The 24,442-nt window shown below is 33.9% G+C and overlaps 1 protein-coding gene across 3 annotated transcripts; it reads right to left on the minus strand.

Moving 5' to 3' along the window:
- Positions 1-1,380: 1,380 nt before the first annotated feature.
- LOC138331188 (copine-3-like) lies at positions 1,381-21,992 on the minus strand. 3 transcript variants are annotated; one of them, XM_069278676.1, is made up of 18 exons: positions 21,838-21,992; positions 20,083-20,566; positions 19,546-19,625; positions 18,403-18,515; positions 17,102-17,226; positions 16,253-16,353; positions 15,763-15,840; positions 9,670-9,690; positions 8,379-8,444; positions 7,782-7,871; positions 7,386-7,464; positions 6,221-6,277; positions 5,254-5,427; positions 4,593-4,745; positions 4,025-4,135; positions 3,602-3,727; positions 2,635-2,836; positions 1,381-1,990 (listed from the first exon to the last, which is right to left on the minus strand). In XM_069278676.1, exons 2-18 carry the CDS (start codon positions 20,284-20,286, stop codon positions 1,839-1,841), a joined length of 1,932 nt encoding a protein of 643 aa, XP_069134777.1. In that variant the 5' UTR covers positions 20,287-20,566; positions 21,838-21,992; the 3' UTR covers positions 1,381-1,838. The 3 variants fall into 3 exon arrangements, with proteins under 3 accessions (XP_069134777.1, XP_069134770.1, XP_069134786.1); XM_069278669.1 differs by lacking the exon at positions 9,670-9,690 and adding an exon at positions 14,922-14,963; XM_069278685.1 differs by lacking the exon at positions 9,670-9,690.
- Between the last annotated feature and the right edge of the window lie 2,450 nt (positions 21,993-24,442).

Genomic DNA, 24,442 nt, shown 5'->3' on the forward strand with positions numbered 1-24,442 from the left:
TCAGAGAGAATATCATCAATGAGGTCTTTCGCGCAAAGTAACTCGAAATCACAAAAAATACCACTGCTCTTCTTTCCATCCAGATCTTACAAAGACGTTAATAAAGTCTATCAATACCGGTTGACGTTAACCTGTTGTACAAGAAAAAAACCACGATGGGTTTGGAAAGGCTCCTGTAGTTGTATCATTTGAATGGCCGATGTTATAACTACTTACTATTTCATTCTGTTTTGTTAGAATTAGTGTATGGCCTACTAACCGCTAGATATTAATTGTTGTGGATATTTGTTTTTTAAATGCCCTTCGTATTGATTGTTGTGATGAATTTAGACATGTATATGTCATGAGCTGAAAATTTGATCTGATTCCATAACAACCAGGGACTAGCATTGGTCATATAACATCTATTGCAAAAGGTATTTAATTTTATTTTCATTTACAAAAAACGATAACCACATAATTTGATGCGATAATTGGTAAAGAAACAGGTGAATAATATTTAAATGTATGTATCTTTTTTTTCTTATTGCGTAATTTCATTTTTAAGAATATTAAATTGGACGAATATCCAGCTAAGACTTGGGTCAATAACATCTTGGTGAGGAGGCGTAATCCAATTAAAACCACCATGTGGTTGTGTAGTCTTTGACAGCTTGCAATAATCTTCCATTTTCTACGTTCTGCCATCACATAAAGCACTGCCTAATTAAACCCTACTGCTGCGGAATACATGTACGATCGTGCTTGTTACGCAGACCAGTCTTGCTGACATTTGCAATATTTCCTGAAACTGCTTGACATCGTGCGACATGAAACAATATCTCTGTTAAAGTAACGAAATGACCTTGACCTCAATAATGACAAGATATATACATGTATCACCAGAATGAGATACCGGGATGATGATATGTTTAGGTGTTAGTTTTCAAAGATGGCCATTATCATATACCGTATGATGATATGCTATATACTAAACGACATATAGATGTGCCTTAACTTTACTCAACTAGCAACCTTCTATAATCGTAATAAACAACAGAGGTAGAATTCTTACTGTCTTCATTTGGTTATGTTTCTAATGAAATGGGGTCCAAATTCATGACAGATTTTCTATAAAAAATCAATAAATACAATTGAACTAGTCCAAATTAAACTGTCAATCTATGTCGTATTTGTTGATGAACGTCGTAGATCGTTCACGGTCTACAAATGATAATTAAAAAGCAGAATAGTTCAGATCACAAAAAGACTACATGCTTCAGAAGGGACACCTCTTTATGAAAGTGTTTTGCTTTGTAGGTCGATGCAAACTTTTTAGTTTTAGGCGCTCTTGACATACATGCGTGATTTTGATCAAACAAAACACAAAGACAATTTTAACTTTGCGAAAATATATTTTAAAACATATTTTGGTATTATAATAAAAACAGACACAAAAAATCATGATAAGATTTAGTATAATGAAAACACAGAAAAATTAGATGTATTTCATCTTTATTAAATGTATAAGAAGTAATGCGTCAAGTGAAGAAAAGCATCGGTATGATTTCATCATTATCTTGGTTGGTACGTTTGTTTTCAACCTTTGGCCTGTTCGATATACCACTTCTTGTTTTAAACTCGACGCTTGTATTGAAATAGAAACTTGTATTATACTTTCAATTATGCAGATTTCGAATTTCGTATTACATCGATGTCTTTCTTTGTGCTAAAAATATGTCAATATAGAGAAATTATCGTCATTTTCTCATAAATATGATTCTAGTCAAACACATACAGATGTACATGCATGCTTTAATGATAATTACAGGATCACAGGACTTAATGGCTTGTCACTCTTAGATCGTAGCACCAAGAGAAAATGTGGAATTACCACCAATGGAAAACGTTGAATTATACATGCTATGTCTTTCTGTTACATTATGGGTGGTGTGATTCCTTCCGGTTTTGCTGACGTCAATGGCTGCACCGCATGTAGGACACATTGGTTCTATAAGATAAAAAAAGACTTAGTGATCATATATGTGTATCTATAATAGGTACCAGTTCCATAGAAAGTATCGTAGGATCATAAGGAAGATAAAGGGGTTTGTTTTATTGTTAAGTATTACAGAACCTAAGGTAGTACGAAACATTGACCTATAATTTTGTCTACATTATTTTATGCTTTCCTATGGGAAATTAAAAGTTCGTGAGATGAAGAACGTTGATGAAACCCGAGTTGATTATTGATTTTACATTTTTCTTTATCTTTAACAAGTTACAAGTTATGCATGTGATCAATGTGGTGATAATCTTCAATAGGTATTAGCGGTGAATTTTATACGAAGCAATTAGACTGAAAGTAGAGAGGGAAAAGATTGGCTTTATAAGATAACTGCACAAAAGCAGACACGGGGTCAACAAAGCAACTTCTAAGATTATATAACACAAAAGAAATTGTAAGTCATGTTCTTTAATGACATTCGAACGACATTTAATATGCAATTGAATCAATTTAATAGAATTATGTTGATATTGTGTTGTTACTAATCATTAAAAAGACAGCAATCATAGAACCGTAATAAAAATTATACTGTCATATCATGGCATATAGAGAATTCAATACAAATGTTATTACATTAAGTTCCTTACTTGTATGTTTGACAGACATGATGCTGATTCTGGACTTTGACCTTTTAAGATTATCTTCTTCCTCGACGGATGGTGTCGATAAAATGGCCTCCCAAGGAACAGAATTTAGCTGGTCGCGTCGTCGCATCTGCGGCTTGTTCGGCTCCACATTCTTATAATACTGTAGTATTTGTTTGGACAACGCCGTCATGACGTCACGTTTCTAGTAGACAAACAGAAACAGTAATGCTTAGATTTTGTTTTATTTTGATTTGTATTATCTATATCAGTTTATATCCAAGGTCATTTGAGGACAGGTTTGAAGGAACTTGCAATAGACCAAGCGATAGTAATGCACTACATAGTAAATACAAATAAAAGAGCAAAACGGAATGAAAAGAAAGTTAAAACACGGGTTAACACGGGTATTAACCGCTTAGGGCCCTGCAATGCCAACATTAAAATGTACCTTATATTTCAGAGATTCAATCTTAGGAATAAAGCATTCAAAGGTTAGATGCTACAATTGATAAAGAACAAAGGACAAACCGTTTTTCAATCCAGCAGTTGTCTCCTTAATTTGTCGATTTCGAGATATCAAAATGATGTGTTCGAAGTACGAAAGGGGGATCTACTCGACGGTAAATCGCACTTGGCCCACGTGTTTTTTTTTTTGTTTTTTTTTTGGTTGTTTTTTTTTTATTTCAAAACGCCTGTATTAGTCATCTCAAGAGAAATTGCATAAATTACCATGTATATCGCATTTTCTAACATGGAAACAACTGACCATTTATCAAAAAACCACTATGATAAACTGGTATTCCGCAGCAATACCGTGAATATCAATGTACTTAGAACATAAGGCATAGGGAGAAATAAAGCAAAGTTAAAACACAATCTACCATTATTTGCCCACAAGTACAAATATTTAGAAAAATTTTGGTGATATTTACAGTATACATAGTTTAATTACATAAACGATACGTACCAAACGTTTGTCACCATCTGTCTCCTCGACGTCCATTGAGAAGGGTAGGAAATGTGTGTTTTGACGTTCAGAACTCTTTCCTGTTTTCTCCACTTTGAGAAGGCCGGCGTTATCACTGAAATGTTCCTACAAAACAAATATAAAGTGAATTTAAAATCAGGATACAGAATTACATCACAGTGATCATCATGAATTAATGACCCCCAAAATATTATTTAAATGATATATATACACACAAATAACTACATATTTGTATATCGGTAGTTATATATGTGACTTCTTCCACAAGTAATGAAAGAGCCAAAACAAAAATAATTTTGAAAAAGTTACATTTCTCTACAATTCTGCTTTATTCATACACCCGAGCCAGTGATCAGAAATTACATTTGAAAAAATTATTGGAAACTTTATAATGGGGCTTACCATGAGAGAGAAGTCTGCGGGTCCGACTCCAATAAACACTACTGACAAGGCTCTATGGCTGTTTTCTATAAGACGCTTTATTACATTGTTCATGTCATTGATGACCCCGTCCTTAAAAAAAAAAAAAGATCTCTTGATGTCTTTTGCAAAGAAACACAACAGAGTTCAGGTATTAAAATTTTTCGCTGGAGATTTTCTTTGGCTTTCCAGAGAGAAGATATCAGATATCAAAACCTTTTTTAATATTTCTATATTGATTTATTTGAATACCTTGTTGCATTGTTAAATTTATTAAAATGATAATAAATAAATATCTATACCTAGAATCTGATAACAAAATCAAGATGTGTCATTGTCGCAGGCGTTTGCGAAGGAAAATAAGTATATATGTAGTGGAAATGCAACCAAGGCACAACATCGAACATTTTCGAAAATAAATAGGTCATTATGCTATTATGTAATAGAAAAATTCAGGATATTAATTTTAGAGATATCACTAAACGTTCTATGAAGAGAACTATTGGCTCCTGCTGCAAGATTCAAAGACACTCGGCATTTTTATACTTACAGTAATAACTAGAAGCACTGTGTAGATGTGGTTTTCCTTTGACGAGTTCTGGCTCTCTTCTAACGCTACAGCCTTGTCTATGATAGGTGCTAGCATGGTAGGACCAGAGAAAGTTAAAACAGGAAGTAGTTCCTTGTATTTCCGAATCACTTCCTGTACCGAAAGGTCATACATCAATGCTTACTTAAGGTACATGTTTATATTACTTCCATTATGATAACAACGAAAGACGGATAACGACGTCAATATTGACACAATATATTTATGAAAAATAACTCGAATATCAATGAAGAAATAATAACATATATCTGATTAACGAATTTACAATAGAATTGTTTTAAAGTGTATACTTGGAGAGAATAATACAAATTGTTCGAGAATTTTTTTATTTGAATTTATCAACATATATAAAAAGATAAAATGCTTTTAATGTTAGAACAATGTATTTTCGGTGTTTTTCTTTGCCTTATAGCATAATTCAAGCGAAGTACTCGTGGTACCCGTTAAGGGAATGCACTCTATTATCCAAGCACTGACGGATTGAAAACATTATAGTACCGCTGCTGAATTTGGCCCCTTTGATGCAGAACAAATGTAGTTATACCGAGACAAGGACATGAACATTGTTGGTGTGATTTAGTTATGATGTCCTGTGTTTTACCTCAATGTCTCGAACGTACGGAGAAGTCTTGTCACCAGAGAGCGGGAAACAGTGTGATGGATACTCTTTGTCGTTCCATTTGGCGCCAAATCCATACAGCGCCACCTTTCTATCAAAATTACAGTCTGAGATCACCCTGCCAACCGTCTGAAGGATGTGGAGATAGGGGTTCGCCTGGGGGGAAACGACATGTACTACATGGTAAAACAAGCGACATTGGGGAGGACAAGTTCCCGTTTATCAAATTAAACTGAAAATGCGATAAAAATACGGGTCTTTTGCAATTCTTTATAAGGCCGCATGCTCGTTTGAAATAACCTGTTTTTGTTACATGTTCTTTAAAGAACACATTTTTCACACTAAGAGCCCATACAAAATATACATTACCGTGTAGAGTAGGAAGTTAAAATGTAAAATCCAAAATTAAAATTCATCAAAAGTATGGAATGCAGAGTATTACAAAATAGAAAGATGAATAATTAGGATGTATTTCATAAATTGAAGTAAGATATTATTGTTATAGTGATACATGCAGTTAAATAAACACGGGTTATTTCAGAGTAAATATTTCAAAACAACATTAACAACAATACATAATCGCAAACATCACTTAATTAGTGAATCATAAAAGAATAACTTATAGTTTTTAAAACGATCTTTTAAAGAAAAGATAAAGCTACTGAAAAGCTATCTTAAAAGTTATCTTTTACCCAGGTCGAGGAAATGTAAATACCAGCACCTAATTGCTTACAATTTGTTTGAATGTTATACAATATCCAGACGAAATGGAAACATTGTGTAATGTACCAATCAGGACACATCTATCACTATCTCATTACCGATTCTGTCCCTTAATGATATCCTTAAAGGTGAATTAGGTCAGATATCATTTTATACGGTATATAGGTTATTCGTGGTGATATCGTCCATATGATGACCCCAATCATAAACTGAGCTGGAAACTTACATCTAGGTCCCGTATGTTATGGAGAGAATAGATATCGTTAAGACTCCCATTAGATGCCTGCAAAATAGAAATAACAAATCCCATTCAGATACTACATTTCCAATTAAATATGAAATAACTACAATTAAGCTGGTCTCGGTCAACACATGCTTGGGGAAAGCTAGTTATGTGATAAATTAGTATAATTTTGTTAGTTTGAACAGGAAGTGATTTTTATACGTGAAATAAGAACTCGCCTGCGGCTATTTAGTGCCAATGTCACAGGATAGTCAGATTCTAACTCCAATTAGACGTCGGTAATGATGGAGTTCGTCACGATATCAGCTGCTTCTACTGAAGAAACACGCCATTTCTTTATTGCAATCAATGGAATAAATAGCCGTTTTATGTCTTAAATGTTTGTCTTCGAAAGAACATTGAGAGATTATAATACCCATTCCGCTGAGTGAAAATATACAGTCATGACATAAATGTCTGGTATGGTAATGCCTTAAATCTCTTACATTAAAGACAATTTGTGGTAAAGATATATAACAGTATCATTGGATTCTAACTCTTCATATTGATCCAGTTTCTGCTTATCAAGGCGCTTTTCTCTAACATTTACAGGTCTGTCTCCCGGCTTACCTGATTAGAACTATGTCAGCCGTATTGTTTTATTTCAAGGTCTGTCACAGAGTATGACAGACAGCAAGTCTACATTTGTTAGTTTGGAGTTAGTTGGAACTATATAAATAATTTCATGGATAAAATATGAATCGCTGCTATATATTTCCTCTCTACATGAGCGTTATTATAAAAATTTCCTATATTGCACCATCATAAAACATTTTAATGTTTAATTTTTTGACATTTTCTTACTACTCTCAGGTATCATTTTATCACTTCTCCCTCTGTATTGGTTAGACAATACATCAACCCAATATGCTTCGATTTTCTTGATAAGGTTAATTCGCAAAAGTTTTGTACTATGATAGTATTGAAAGATATTGCACTTCAGGTTTTAAATCCACGAATATTAATCTCTGCGAACTTGTTTTGAAGCTGAAATAGCAAAATTTTGTCGCCGCGAAAAAAGTTGATTTACGGTATAAGAATTATATACCATAGCGTCGATAATGTCTCTCTATCATACTACATATACAATTGATTGAAGTAGACTGACCGTAAAATCTATGGCGACCATGAGGTTAAGATGCAATCCCCCACGAAGGTAGTCAATGAGGGTGTGCTGTCTGTCAACTCTACAACATAATAAATTTAAACAAAATACATTGTACTGCTATTCTATGACAATTTTCAGAATTCCAATCAATGAAAAGCACACATTACGCTTAAACAAACCGACGGAATATCGATTTAGACTTCAATAATAAACTTGAGTTCTATTGTATTGCTTAAATGCCAAGTTTGGCTTATCAAGAGTTTCACTTACAATGCAACGCACCAAGTTCAAACATTTTGCTTGAATATAAATTTCGATTTGAATAAAAAAAGAAAGAAGTCAATAAATAAAAACAATTTTTATCAAAACTAACAAATGTGATTATAGTTGACTGACCTGAATTTGATAATGCGGAGATCCCATTTGTGTTTGTTCTGATCCTTGGGGTTTTTTAATGGAAGGGTAATGAAACTGTCCGTTCTTGTGCTGTATAATTAGATGACAAAAATAGATGGATCGAAAGGGAGTCTCATTAAAATATTTTGATACTGCTCGTATGACAAGTTAAGAAAAAAAAAAACATATTTCTGAATACATTTGTGTGTAATACATGTATATGTGTTGGTTTGGAAATATCATTTCATTCACATATCAATTCGTGATTAATGGTGATGTATTTGAGGAATCACAGTTATCATTGAAATAAAAATAAAATAGAAACACATTTTTCGAAGCAAACTGAAGTCAACACCTGATGTAAGTCATATTTTTACATAAGTTAAAGAAGGAGAAAAACTAAAGTTTTGACTTAAGTCTGTATTTTTTTTTGAGAAATCGGCACCAGAGAAGACAATGACGACCTCTCAGAGAATCAACAAGTACTATTATACCGACCAAGCATTAATAGCAGAAAGTATTATAACATCGTAAAGACATTTGCTAAATCATTTACTTATCCATTTTGTACCTGAAAGGTAAAGTAAATACACGTACGTGTCTTTCTTGTGGAGATCCTCTAGTGTGGTTGATACTTCTCCAATTAGTTCGAACTTTTGTCCGCTAAGATATAAAAAATATCATTATAATATTATGTTCGTATATATATATTCAATAAGCTATGGTCCTTTAAGAGGACAAATTATGGTAAGTACATGTTCATTAGTAAACTGAATGATCTCGTTGTTATCGAACATATATTGTTCGGACACAACACAAGAAAACGAGATGGGACACAGAAAGAAAGTAGTTTTAGAAAATGAGCATAATTCAGAATAAAGTCGATACGGAATATTATAGGTCGTAGACATTAACTCTAAAATTCCGTAAATTGCACCAACTTAACATCTAACAGTACGTTTATGACCTTGAGTAAAGTTTCTCTCCATAATTTGTAAAGCTGAAATGATATGAATAACCTGGTATCAACATATCGGCGAATTAGCTGATTGATATTTTGTCACTCATGCATGCATATAAATGTATTTTATACTTAAACTTTCATTTCGTTGTTTCAGTACATCCACATATATATATTGAATACATATATTAGACAATACCAAGCCATCACATGCATATATATGATGTAAAGCAATATCATTTATACTACGGATATCGTACAGCTTTTATTCATACCAAACACTACAGAACCAGACAACGGAGTCTTCTTATGCATTAACTACCCTACATGACAAGTAATCTAAAACTTAAAACACAACATCGTATAGATAATCAAACACGTTCTAAACACCCAAAAACATGTTACTTGTGTGCAATATGTCACTGTCAACTGCACAACCAAAATTATGGCACCAAATTATGTCGAAATTATGTTATTTAAATCAGATAATCATGAAAATCATCATTTAAATGCTTTGACCTCTTTTTGCAGCGTATTGACTCGTCATCCGATTGTGTCTCATCCAGATTAAACAGTTATCTATTCCACGTTTGCGTATTACAGGGTTACCTCCCTTGGGAATGGATTTCGAAGTGATGACATTGTTTTAAAAAAGAAGTGCACGCTCTTACGCTAGTAAGCACTAACTCTAACCCTAGCGTGACTTGGCCAAGATTCCGTTCAATCGGTTGTAATTAACTTTGTTAAATGTGACTTCAACGAAAATGTTCCGAGTTAGCGGTATGTATACATTAATTTGTTCATTATATCATATCATTCTATGAGCACAACTGGATATCAACTATAACGTAAGTTACGCATAGGTCGACAACAGCAATTCGGCCTAGCTATGGAGAACAACGTTAATATGGCGCTGTGTGGACTTACGCTCCTTCCTTCGGCACTAGTCTGTTTTAAATAAACGGAAAACTAAATTACATCAAAATAATCAATATTATATAGGTATCGTGAACAAATAATTACATTAATATGTAGACACGCACTTGTAATCATATTATTATACAAACCATCCCCGGGCATCTGATTGAAAATAATCACATTACGGACCCGGAAGAAATGAGTTGCATAAATAGAAATGGAACAGAATTACAAAATTATATTGAAAGCAAGGTATAATTATGCTGATTCTATTTTCTGTATGGTTTTATACATGTTAAACTTCAATTAGTGCAATTCATCACTGTCTTTCCTTTACAAAGTACTAATAAATGTATCAACAAGTACGTTCACGGTACAGTAAAACTTGTCTTTGACAACCTCTGTATAAAGACTAAATTCTTATTTCTTATGGTCTTAACTGGCCATTTATAGCACAATGTGATATTCTTATTTATAAAAGACAACTTGACTATAGAGTTAGGTTTTCCCTTTTCCTATAGGTGTTCGTTTTCAACATACAGTTATCAGTTTTGATTAAAATTGGTAACGGTTTCTGAGAGTACCTTCAGTAATGCATTACTTTAAAGGGTAGTAAATAATTTCAAATAAATGCAATAATTACATATTATTGTTTATGAGATTACACACTTTGCAATAGTTATGCCGTTGATCAAACTCCTAAAATGACAATAGTGTGTTGTGAGAGAAATATTGTCTAGCGGTCGCTTTTTATGTACAAAATACAAATCACACATACAACGCAATATTTTGTAGCATAATTCTACAAACCGGCACTTTTTTATGACATTTTATATATATTACTAATATAATCTTAATTATCAATCTATTATCTTTAATAAATAAAACAAGCTGAAAATGGCACTCTTAAAAGAAACAACTGATAAGTTATAGTTTTGATAATGAATCATATCAATAATCATATATTCACACAAAGTGGAGGGGAGATATTGTGTCACTGTATTACATGACATGACAAAGTGGAGGGGAGATATTGTGTCACTGTATTACATGACATGACAAAGTGGAGGGGAGATATTGTGTAAACTGTATTACATGACATGACAAAGTGGAGGGGAGATATTGTGTAAACTGTATTACATGACATGACAAAGTGGAGGGGAGATATTGTGTACACTGTATTACATGACATGACAAAGTGGAGGGGAGATATTGTGTCACTGTATTACATGACATGACAAAGTGGAGGGGAGATATTGTGTACACTGTATTACATGACATGACAAAGTGGAGGGGAGATATTGTGTCACTGTATTACATGACATGACAAAGTGGAGGGGAGATATTGTGTCACTGTATTACATGACATGACAAAGTGGAGGGGAGATATTGTGTACACTGTATTACATGACATGACAAAGTGGAGGGGAGATATTGTGTACACTGTATTACATGACATGACAAAGTGGAGGGGAGATATTGTGTACACTGTATTACATGACATGACAAAGTGGAGGGGAGATATTGTGTCACTGTATTACATGACATGACAAAGTGGAGGGGAGATATTGTGTCACTGTATTACATGACATGACAAAGTGGAGGGGAGATATTGTGTATACACTGTATTACATGACATGACAAAGTGGAGGGGAGATATTGTGTAAACTGTATTACATGACATGACAAAGTGGAGGGGAGATATTGTGTCACTGTATTACATGACATGACAAAGTGGAGGGGAGATATTGTGTACACTGTATTACATGACATGACAAAGTGGAGGGGAGATATTGTGTACACTGTATTACATGACATGACAAAGTGGAGGGGAGATATTGTGTAAACTGTATTACATGACATGACAAAGTGGAGGGGAGATATTGTGTCACTGTATTACATGACAAAGTGGAGGGGAGATATTGTGTCACTGTATTACATGACATGACAAAGTGGAGGGGAGATATTGTGTACACTGTATTACATGACATGACAAAGTGGAGGGGAGATATTGTGTACACTGTATTACATGACATGACAAAGTGGAGGGGAGATATTGTGTCACTGTATTACATGACTTGACAAAGTGGAGGGGAGATATTGTGTACACTGTATTACATGACATGACAAAGTGGAGGGGAGATATTGTGTAAACTGTATTACATGACATGACAAAGTGGAGGGGAGATATTGTGTACACTGTATTACATGACATGACAAAGTGGAGGGGAGATATTGTGTCACTGTATTACATGACATGACAAAGTGGAGGGGAGATATTGTGTAAACTGTATTACATGACTTGACAAAGTGGAGGGGAGATATTATGTACACTGTATTACATGACTTGACAAAGTGGAGGGGAGATATTGTGTAAACTGTATTACATGACATGACAAAGTGGAGGGGAGATATTGTGTACACTGTATTACATGACATGACAAAGTGGAGGGGAGATATTGTGTACACTGTATTACATGACATGACAAAGTGGAGGGGAGATATTGTGTACACTGTATTACATGACATGACAAAGTGGAGGGGAGATATTGTGTAACTGTATTACATGACATGACAAAGTGGAGGGGAGATATTGTGTAAACTGTATTACATGACATGACAAAGTGGAGGGGAGATATTGTGTCACTGATTACATGACATGACAAAGTGGAGGGGAGATATTGTGTCACTGTATTACATGACATGACAAAGTGGAGGGGAGATATTGTGTCACTGTATTACATGACATGACAAAGTGGAGGGGAGATATTGTGTATCACTGTATTACATGACATGACAAAGTGGAGGGGAGATATTGTGTCACTGTATTACATGACATGACAAAATGAGGGGAGATATTTGTAACTGTATACATGCATGACAAAGTGGAGGGGAGATATTGTGTACTGTATACATGCATGTACACTGTATTACATGACATGACAAAGTGGAGGGGAGAGATATTGTGTACACTGTATTACATGACATGACAAAGTGGAGGGGAGATATTGTGTACACTGTATTACATGACATGACAAAGTGGAGGGGAGATATTGTGTACACTGTATTACATGCATGACAAAGTGGAGGGGAGATATTGTGTACACTGTATTACATGACATGACAAAGTGGAGGGGAGATATTGTGTACACTGTATTACATGACATGACAAAGTGGAGGGGAGATATTGTGTACACTGTATTACATGACATGACAAAGTGGAGGGGAGATATTGTGTACACTGTATTACATGACATGACAAAGTGGAGGGGAGATATTGTGTACACTGTATTACATGACATGACAAAGTGGAGGGGAGATATTGTGTACACTGTATTACATGACATGACAAAGTGGAGGGGAGATATTGTGTAACTGTATTACATGACATGACAAAGTGGAGGGGAGATATTTGTGTCACTGTATTACATGACATGACAAAGTGGAGGGGAGATATTGTGTAACTGTATTACATGACATGACAAAGTGGAGGGGAGATATTGTGTCACTGTATTACATGACATGACAAAGTGGAGGGAGATATTGTGTAAACTGTATTACATGACATGACAAAGTGGAGGGGAGATATTGTGTAAACTGTATTACATGACATGACAAAGTGGAGGGGAGATATTGTGTACACTGTATTACATGGCATGACAAAGTGGAGGGGAGATATTGTGTACACTGTATTACATGACATGACAAAGTGGAGGGGAGATATTGTGTCACTGTATTACATGACATGACAAAGTGGAGGGGAGATATTGTGTCACTGTATTACATGACATGACAAAGTGGAGGGGAGATATTGTGTACACTGTATTACATGACATGACAAAGTGGAGGGGAGATATTGTGTCACTGTATTACATGACATGACAAAGTGGAGGGGAGATATTGTGTACACTGTATTACATGACAAAGTGGAGGGGAGATATTGTGTACACTGTATTACATGACATGACAAAGTGGAGGGGAGATATTGTGTCACTGTATTACATGACAAAGTGGAGGGGAGATTTTGTGTCACTGTATTACATGACATGACAAAGTGGAGGGGAGATATTGTGTAAACTGTATTACATGACATGACAAAGTGGAGGGGAGATATTGTGTACACTGTATTACATGACATGACAAAGTGGAGGGGAGATTTGTGACACTGTATTACATGACATGACAAAGTGGAGGGGAGATATTGTGTCACTGTATTACATGACATGACAAAGTGGAGGGGAGATATTGTGTAAACTGTATTACATGACATGACAAAGTGGAGGGGAGATATTGTGTCACTGTATTACATGACATGACAAAGTGGAGGGGAGATATTGTGTACACTGTATTACATGACTTGACAAAGTGGAGGGGAGATATTGTGTACACTGTATTACATGACATGACAAAGTGGAGGGGAGATATTGTGTACATGTATTACATGCATGACAAAGTGGAGGGGAGATATTGTGTACACTGTATTACATGACATGACAAAGTGGAGGGGAGATATTGTGTACTGTATTACATGACATGACAAAGTGGAGGGGAGATATTTGTCACTGTATTACATGCTGACAAAGTGGAGGGGAGATATTGTGTACACTGTATTACATGACATGACAAAGTGGAGGGGAGATATTGTGTACACTGTATTACATGACATGACAAAGTGGAGGGGAGATATTGTGTCACTGTATTACATGACATGACAAAGTGGAGGGGAGATATTGTGTAACACTGTATTACATGACATGACAAAGTGGAGGGGAGATTTTGAACTGTATTACATGACATGACAAAGTGGAGGGGAGATATTGTGTCACTGTATTACATGACATGACAAAGTGTGAGGGGAGATATTGTGTACACTGTATTACATGACATGACAAAGTGGAGGGGAGATATTGTGTAAACTGTATTACATGACATGACAAAGTGGAGGGGAGATATGTGTGAACACTGTATTACATGACATGACAAAGTGGAGGGAGATTTGTAATGATACATGACATACAAAGTGGAGGGGAGATATTGTGTACACTGTATTACATGACATGACAAAGTGGAGGGGAGATATTTTGTACACTGTATTACATGACATGACAAAGTGAAAGTGGAGGGGAGATATTGTGTCACTGTATTACATGACATGACAAAGTGGAGGGGAGATATTGTGTATATTGTTTTATATGACATGACAAAGTGGAGGGGAGATATTGTGTACACTGCATTACATCCAATTCTACATAGTAACCTACCCTTTGTGTCCCGACACTGTTTGGGAAACATGGGAATTTTTCCTGTTTCACATCAGATAAAGGTTTAAATACTCATATGAACTATCAAAGTTTTCATGACATTGACACAAAATGAAGGTCAATTGGGTTATCAATGCCTATGTGTTTGGTTTTTGTTTTTATAATTCGTCAACAAAACGTACAAAATAATCTATGAAAATGCTGATAACATCATAAAGTGGCATGATATGTTATATCAATAAACTGATGAAAAGTTTAATTCAACTTTTGCAGATAATATTGGGTATACGTTATAAAACTATGATAACCCATACGTATATAGGTACTTAGTAGTGTATCAATATGTAGAATCTATACCGGTATAGATAGTAAAATAGAATGTACACAGCACCTAGACGAGGTCAGCATTAATATCTATTGGTTTCAATTAACGATTCGTTTTAGTATATATTTCTTTGAATAGTAAGACATTTAACTAGATATTAATAAAGCACCCAGCCTTAATGTTTGCTTTAGTTAAGCATCACTCAATAGCAGGGTCACTTGTCACTTAACCATGTAATAAGTGAAAAGTCCTCGTCTCATGTGCTTCAGTTTCTTGAAGTGCATTATCTTACTTGAAATAATATAAAGGATTTAATGAATTCGCACTAAATTATTTCCATCAAGAATGATCATTTTTAGATATTTGAAGATTGTCACTAAAAGCATTACAACTACCTACCAAAACACCTTTTTTAACAACTGGTCCCTGACATGACGTAAATAATTGTTGATACAAGCATTTATGAACAAACTGTGGAATAAGATAAAACAAGAGCTGCTTAATACCAATTCTTACCTATAGCATGAAATCTTAAGATTCCTAGTCCATTCGTTGTTGCAAAGCTTCTGAAGATTAAACGAGAATGGCCGCCACCTTTTCAATGGAAAATGAACAATATATGGATTACTTAATATATGTACATGTCAAGGATTTATGTAGTTTCATTTTATAATTTTAGAGCTGATTTGATTTTCTTTCTGAATTGTCATGATTTTACGGCCATCAAACGTGAGTCATAGAAGTTTACAATAATATCATATATTGTATATTGCCATATATATTGTATGTATAAGATTGCATTAGAGTTTATATACATGTATAATAATCAGGGTGAAAGAAATAACTTTGATATAAAATCAATGAACGGTTCCATGATTATTCAAAAACTGCCCATATAAATCATGGAGACTTCATCCTTTCAGAAGTTACATATTGCTAAATGACATCGACTGTACTTCTCTGCAAATCCTTTTCAATGTAGTTCTCTCGATGGTATGAAGCGTACCTTGGTTTATTCGATTTCGGGTACACATCTGAGCGATATACAGGCTGGAAGTTCCCGGAGTCACGTGATAACTCCTTAGAAATCTCGAGATACACATCGTGCTAAGGAAACACAAAAACACATTGTTAACCAAAACATGGAGACAAAGTTTTGTATGGTATCACGTACTGCAACTGTCAATGTAATGTAATGCCGCAAACGTTTTGCTGACTAATATTTCTCACGCATTATTACAGAATTGATTAATTTGTTTCAAGCACTTTAACTGATCTCGAAATGGCAAGGAAAGTTATTGTCTGTGTATTCAGAACTCGACTAGATGCTTTAAACACGAAAACACGTTTAAATATTGTTTTAGATGACATAAATGATTACAATGCTTTCAAATCGATATACATATTAAAAATACAATATATGTAGGTCAATAACAAAGCAATAAATTAACGTTTAATGTTAAACAGTTTGCATCATGAACAGTTTTCAATGGATTACAAAAGCAATGTTTACCGACAAAGTCAGTTTAACATACTAGGTAAATAAACACAAAGAGCATTTTAGCGCTTAAATTTGCGTTTATTTAAATGTCTTATAAAATAAAAAAACATGACACTGATTCAAAAGGCAACATACCATTAAAACAAGTTTGTTTATACATGTATATTGTTTTAAATATAAAAACCAATATATATCACGTGATTCAATAATCAATATGCATGTGTATAAAACAGGTTGTTTTGTGCTTTCAGATAACACAATTAACGCAACAATGTATATGTTTTTGTCAATAACTGTCTTAAAAAAATATCTGTTTAAAAGCTAATGACGTTACATTACAACATAACTACCCACCTTCTTAGAAAACATGCCTTTGGATTTGTCGAGTTTACGGGCGGTTACATGGATGTTGACGGAATCCCGTGTCTCTTTCATGATTTCAGACGTAATACTGATAGTTCCTCGAGGTTTAGATGATTCTGAAATCATAAAAAATTGTTTCCATAAACTAATGTCTGCATTGATTACAAACATAATTAAATGTCCGTAAGATTTTAATGTATTTGTTAGCAAATGCAGTTAGGGTCATTGCGTTATAACTCTTGTTACACATACAATTATGTGAGAGAGCAAATAAAATCCTGAAATCTTTTTCTTAGCTACAATAATGCTACAAAGGTTAGCTACTATATAATACAAAGGTTTGTTGGTATCTGATGAAATGTGTATAGCTCGTGTCACTCGATGTTGGAATAACAAACTTGCTATTGTGCGTGTAACAACGATGCATGCTAGTAGTCATATAACCATTTGACATCGTGCCTTCCACATAATGTGATAACACTTTATAGATGTGGCACTGATGAAACGACGGTATTATTGTATTTAAGTGTGTCTCTGTTTTAAATTCAAGACTTCTTGGCGTTTTTACATTAGCATTGTTATAAATGTACTCTTTTACGTTTCCAAGTGATTTAATTACTATTTTATCACTATTTTCCCAGGCACTGGAGAATTTCCACAATAAATCCTAACCTTACCAAGCATGTCCTAAGACACACTTGGACTCACCCAAGTATTACGGTGTTCACGTGTAAACTTTAGTGCTAAATTATTACAGAAAACAGTCTCGGGGAAAAATTAATGCTTTCATTTCGACATGAAGACAATTGATGGTTGCTCCAAGGCCACGGCATGAAATAAAGTTTCCATGACTTTACTGTACCACTAGAAATTGGCGGTTAAACACAGAATTATCACAAAATAAAAAAAAACACCAATATACAAATACAGTTGTACATTTAGGACTAATTTCTATTTTGTAATTGGATATTAGCCAACAGAAAGGTAACAATGTATATATTGCAATAAAAAAACAGGTAAAAATGTAAAGAAAGATATAGAGAAAAATCAGCGAATGTTATATTAAGTTACATTATAAAAAACACCATACATAATGGACGTGTAAGGTCACAGTACCAAATTGGATCACCACAACAATATTTTCTATCTAAAACAAAGTTTTTAACTTACCTTTTTTACGAATAGAGTATGCGTGACAAAGTCTCATGATATAAAACTAATTCGTCAAAATTCGACAAATGCTATATATACTGTGATCAGACAAGTCGACAAACGTTGTATGTTATCCTCACCTTGAACTCGGAGTACTTTGTTACATGTGTACATAGTGTCTTTGGCACTGATCAGGTCCATAAAATTCAGGTCTACACAGCCGACAAAGTCCTGCAGCTCCAGCTTGGCATTACTGGGGAAGATAACAATAGCATCACAATATAATAACATTTACCCAACAATATGCATCCTTCATCAAACGGTAAATAAAAGGATGTACCAACTAGGTCACCCATGGACAAATTTTGGTTTATTATTTTTGGTTATATTAACAGCTAGATGATCTAAGGACGGCTTCCTGTGTGCAGTGTGTTGCGTGTGTGAATATTCATGTCGCTTTATAATAGCGGAATTTCTCTTTTTTATAGTGTTATCTTTATGAATCATAATGTCAGAGACAAAGAGCATTACATCCAATCTGGTCACATTATGTTAGCAGCTGGCAAACCAGTCGTCTCACTCCTTTTATACTCCACGTTGAGCAGGACAGAAAGAAAATTCCTCATAAAATACTTGCGTGGATTTCGTTTCAGTATGGAATTGTTTTGTTTTTTTCTTTCTTTCTTTCTTTCTTTACCGGGATCAAATCTGCGTTGACACACAAATGTATACTATATATATGGAAATGTGTTTTGGTGTATAGGTGTATAATTCGTTGTGGAAAACCAACTAAAACTTTAACGCATATAATATTCATAGAAACACCATTTGTCAATAACAGACATGTTCACTCATTGTTGAAGGGTTCGGGTGTTCAGTGCGATAGTCTCCTGGCTAGATAGTTGTGTTAAACTCGACATTATCATGAATGACCAGCTGATGTAGATAAATACATAGTGGTGAACATACTTGGTAGTCCGACTCTTAAATCTTAAATTAATCACTAAGAAGTCAACCCATTTCTTACAGGCTGTTCTCTAAACAACGATTCGCAATTGCAACCTCACGTTCTAAACATTTTTCTTGTAAAAGTGATGTTAGTATTTGCATATCATATAAATATGATTTTGAAGTAAGGATTTTTAACTGCATCACCAGACGAAGTAAGTTATTAAATTAAAACCATCATCAACATTATTTCTATTTTTATTGTTACATAAGGTTGTATAAAACACTCCCATTTTAACATCAATTTACACGTGCATATATATATATATACGTACTTGTAGTCAATATCGTAGATCGAGAAGCGCATATATTGGTAGGTTCTAGGATCAAACTCAATGACAAAGGACCTTTCAAACTGAAAAGGAAAAAGTCAACGAAATCAGCAAGAAAGGGGAAGTAAAATTTAATTGATTCTTTGAAACCATGAAAACCAAGCATATTCTTTTTTTATATTTTTTCTTAAACGTGCCATGGATTCAATTATATTTCTGTTGTTTTCCGTATGAGGGATATCCGGGTCATCAAGTACCCCTAATTAAATGAAGTTCGGTTTCCGTGAGACGACCTCGTAAAGAAGGAAACTGGGAAAGGAAAGACAGAGTACTGTTGGGTATATTCCTTTGGAATAAAAGTGTTTAAAGTGGAGACGATGTACTTATACATACACAACTTTGTAAACCAGGGTGCTTAACGAAAGGAAAGATAGTACCGTTGGGTATATAATGTATGTATACCTTTGGAATAAAAGTATGTAAAGAAATGAGATACGGTGTACTTATATGTACATAGACAGAATACCTTTAGATACATACCTTTGGATTAAGGGTGTTTTTGATGGATTCTGTACGGTCATACTCCACCCATTTGCCCATGGATTTGACAAAAAGAACACACATTGGGTCTGACTTAGTAAATGTGTCAAGGTCGGCTAGGTCTGTACAACTGATCATCAACTCGACCTTCATCCCTCTCATAGAGGTCAGGAGGTGGTCAATGTCCATCGCCGCCATGGTCATTGAATAGTTGCGTTTCAGGAACAGCCAGTCATGTGTGAACGGAAATCAGCACTATCACAGACGTTGCAAGAAAAACTTGCCAAATAACAAATAAGTCACCAAGTCCATTTCCTTTAAAATGGCGAACTCCTTATTAAGGCATGGTGTTATTCAGATTCCTCATATACATGTATCAACTTTTTGTTTACTGATCATCAATATTTGATATATTTAACATATTTAATATTTGATATATTTGATATCAATATTTGCCTATAGTAGTACAAATCCCAAGGCCGTTCTGTAATAAGAAACAAACAATCATAAAAAGGCATTGTGAATGAATTATATAGAAACCAATGAGTAAAGTCAGCGCTATGCAATATTACAATTTTGTAACTTTGACAAGAATTGATGATCATAGCAAATATTTTAACAAATCTACTCTACCTTCTTATTTTTGGGACAATTTATATTTCTAAGGGTTTCAAGAAGCATCCTTTTCATTGCTAAATGCAATTTTAATCTGTAAGCTTCCATCAGAGATTAACGTTCATACACACGAACACGCCGTTTCTGTGTTTTAGGGATATTTATTATGGTCACAAAAATCCATACGTTTATGCACACAAACTAATCGGTTGCAGTACGGAAGTACTGAGCAATTGTTTAGAAACGTTTTGTGAATTTTGGTAAAAATAAATGTACGTTAATCTAATGTTTATAGCATGTCTGGATAAAACTGGATAAACCATATGATTTCAATTGAGTAACAGAAGTGTAAAGAATTGTGTTACATATTGTTGCTTATAGCTCAACATTGATAGGGCCCGAGACTTTGTATTATTTGCATTGCTTGCTGAATATGTTTCCCAAATCGTAGGACGTCATGATAACTTTATATTTTTCTTCATTTACTGTTGAGCTAAAAAGCTCAAAGCTTATAAAGAATTATGGACATTGAAACAGAGGGAGATATAATTTACAGAATCTCGAATGCTTCTTTAAATTTTAAGTACAATATTTGCAGGCTAATATACGAAAACAAGGATTAACATATAAGCATCTTCTGATGGAAACAAATTTAACTTGACGTTTTGGTTGTAGGGGAAGTAACTCTTATTAGCGAAAACCAAAGTAAGAATATCAAACTTCAATAGAAAAACGACTACCTCGCATTTATTAAGCAATAAAAAGATAGATGCTAGCGCAAATGTACACGTTTACACGTTGAATTATTGTGTATGGGGTATACGTAGGTTGGCGAAATACAAATATTTCTGGTAGGTGGGAGTAACCATTAATTAATATCTATATAAGAGACTAAATACAGTGTATAAATATCCCTATTCTGTATCACAGTGTCTTAAAAAGGTATATAATGCGACATATAGTACATATACGTGACTCCAATAGTATTTTAAATGAGTTTATAATTATAAGCATTATCGGTAACATTATGTACATATTTATGTAGCTATACACGCATAGCTGTATATGTCAGACAACATATACATCTATGTCAGTATTTATGTATTATAAATATAACAGTTGATATTGTATTATACTTACCACGGGATCAGAAGGTTAATGATGGAATCTGAATCCCACATTTATAGAAAAAAGATCGTATCCGGTATTGATTACATGTCTCCGTTGTATTGTTTACACCTGTTTATATTTTGTACGTGTGTACACCGGAAATTTTAAATATAGAACTCACATGTAGGAACCTGTCCGGGTACATAAAAGCTCCGATACAGGTAGCACATGTATACATTAACTGTTAAAGGCTTTAAGTCCTCTAGGATTGACATTTACTTGTCATGTTTGTTCAGTGGATTTACGTTTATTATTGGACACCTAAGAGGTCCTCGGCCAACTCCGAACTGGTTAATGTATTGATTAATTAACATAAACGGTAATTAGCCATTGCACGAAGATAATGAATGAACATGTAATTAATTTTAAACACACACCCACAAACGCAATCTTATATATTATATCCTTAATATAACATATATAACTTCTCAACCGGCGAAGAAAAAACTAATCGAAAATGAGAAAATGTATTTTATTCAGTTTTTCATATGCAATACATATTACATTATCATTTCCTTATCATCATTCTCACTGTTACCATCCTCAACCTCCTCTAAATTATCAACCATACATACAAAATTCTATATCTATCCTCAGTATTTCATACATCCTCAAATCATTATCACATTTCTAAACAATATTCATCATTTGAATTCGTTCACTCAGCACTCACTTTATATCTTCGTCCATTTAATAACTCAGCACTCATATCTTATGATCTGATTATCACATTCAATCATTATTTCCATCTACTTTATTCATATCTTTAATTTCCATAATCATTTTTCTTCAATATAAGGATTAAATGAAGATTTAAGTTATATCAACAAGAGTTTACTAGTAACTAATGGTTTAATAAGTTTATCGATATGTAAAATAAATACATGTGTATTACACTTTTAATAGGAAAGAAAAGAATACAAAGAAGGACAAAAAAAGATAAGAAGAAATGAAAAATATAATTGGGCTTTTTTTTTGGGGGGGGGCGGCTTGTCAAGCCATTGTATGGTACATTATCAAATGTATATCAACATGATCAGAAATAAAGATAAAAAATAAAGAAAATTCAATTATTGTGTTTTAATCCACTCTTTAACATTTTTCCTTCATTGAAACACCAGCAATATATCTAACTTTATAATGGTGTTGTATTGTTTGAAAAAATGTATTAGTTTTCAAAAAATTCAAGAAAATGGTGAATCAGTTTCAAGTTGTAATTTTGTTCACTTTGAGTCTGCTGACTCATCAGTTGTATATATATACATACATTAATACATGGCATTCAAACGGATCATATAATACATATTGTACAAAGATACAGGTAGACAGTACTACATTCGGAAGAGTATCACTAATTGATTAATGAAGATCGTTTTGCGTTTGCAGCTTTAAGGTATTTTGCTAAGTTCTGTAATTCTTTCACATCTGTTACATTAAAAACTTGTATTAGTTTATACATACTTGGTTTTTTAAAATAATAGTTTTTCATGAGTTTTTGACGGATATCAGAGTAATATGGACATTTCAAAACAAAATGAAATTCATCTTCAACATCATTTAAATTACACAAAGTACATATTCTTAAATGTTGTGGTATATTCTGGTATCGACCCTTTTCTACATTAAGACTGTGTGCAAAGGTTCTTATTTCAGAAATTTCTTTGAGACGATCTTTTAAGATTGGTTTTCTTAAATAGTTTTGTAAACCAAAATCGTGGTCAAGACACGAGTAAAATAATCCTTTTGAAGATGTTCTTATCTGTTCAAGACAATCTTGTTTATATATATCCATTAACCTTTGTTTAATTATTGAATAAGTACTGTTATCTATATTATCTGTTTGCCAAAGGTAACCTAAACCTATTCTATACAATTCATTTTTTTATATTTATCACCCATATATCATTGTGGTCTAACATTTCTTGATAACATGATTTCAAAATACAATTTTGAGTTTCCATCAGGCACCTTGATCACGTGACCATTTCTTTGTTTTAATTTTAACTCTGGCCGGCATCAGTGGTCACACAGGGTTACATAGTTACTGATGTGAGTGTAATATCCACAGTGGGTATAACGACAGTGATAGTAACCCCTGGAGTATCGAAGATGCATGCAGTGAGCATAATTAACTAGAGAACAATATCTAATTGTCAAAGCTTGAACTTGAACTTTGATAAGATTTGTATAGTTTATGCAGAAATCCTTTTTATCCACATTCTTTCGGCCGGGTACGGAACTGTCCCATCCTTGTGGAACACTGCCTCATAAAATCACTCGGGCACATGTACAGTATTCTATACTTTTTTGTAAGTTTCTAAACATTTCATGCCTGAGCGTTTGTTTGTTTGTTTGTTTGTTTGTTTGATTGATTTATTAACGTCCTATTAACAGCTATGATCATGTAAGGACGGCCTCCCATGTATGCGGTGTGTTGCATGTATGTTGTGCAAGGTGTGTGTTTTGGGAGACTGTGGTATATTCATGTTGTGTCTTCTTGTATAGTGGAACTGTTGCCCTTTTTATAGTGCTATAACACTGAAGCATGCCGCCGAAGACACCAAGCAACACACCC

The sequence above is a fragment of the Argopecten irradians genome, chromosome 1 (assembly GCF_041381155.1).
Source record: "Argopecten irradians isolate NY chromosome 1, Ai_NY, whole genome shotgun sequence".
Taxonomy (NCBI): Eukaryota; Metazoa; Mollusca; class Bivalvia; order Pectinida; family Pectinidae; genus Argopecten; species Argopecten irradians.

Excerpts from the sequence above, each read along its gene's own strand:
- LOC138331188 (XM_069278669.1), bottom strand. The coding sequence starts at position 20,286 with ATGACCATGGCGGCGATGGACATTGACCACCTCCTGACCTCTATGAGA. Across the intron at positions 17,227-18,402 it reads CAAAGTACTCCGAGTTCAAG|AATCATCTAAACCTCGAGGA; the intron begins GTGAGGATAACA and ends TTATGATTTCAG. Across the intron at positions 16,354-17,101 it reads AAGGCATGTTTTCTAAGAAG|CACGATGTGTATCTCGAGAT; the intron begins GTGGGTAGTTAT and ends GTGTTTCCTTAG.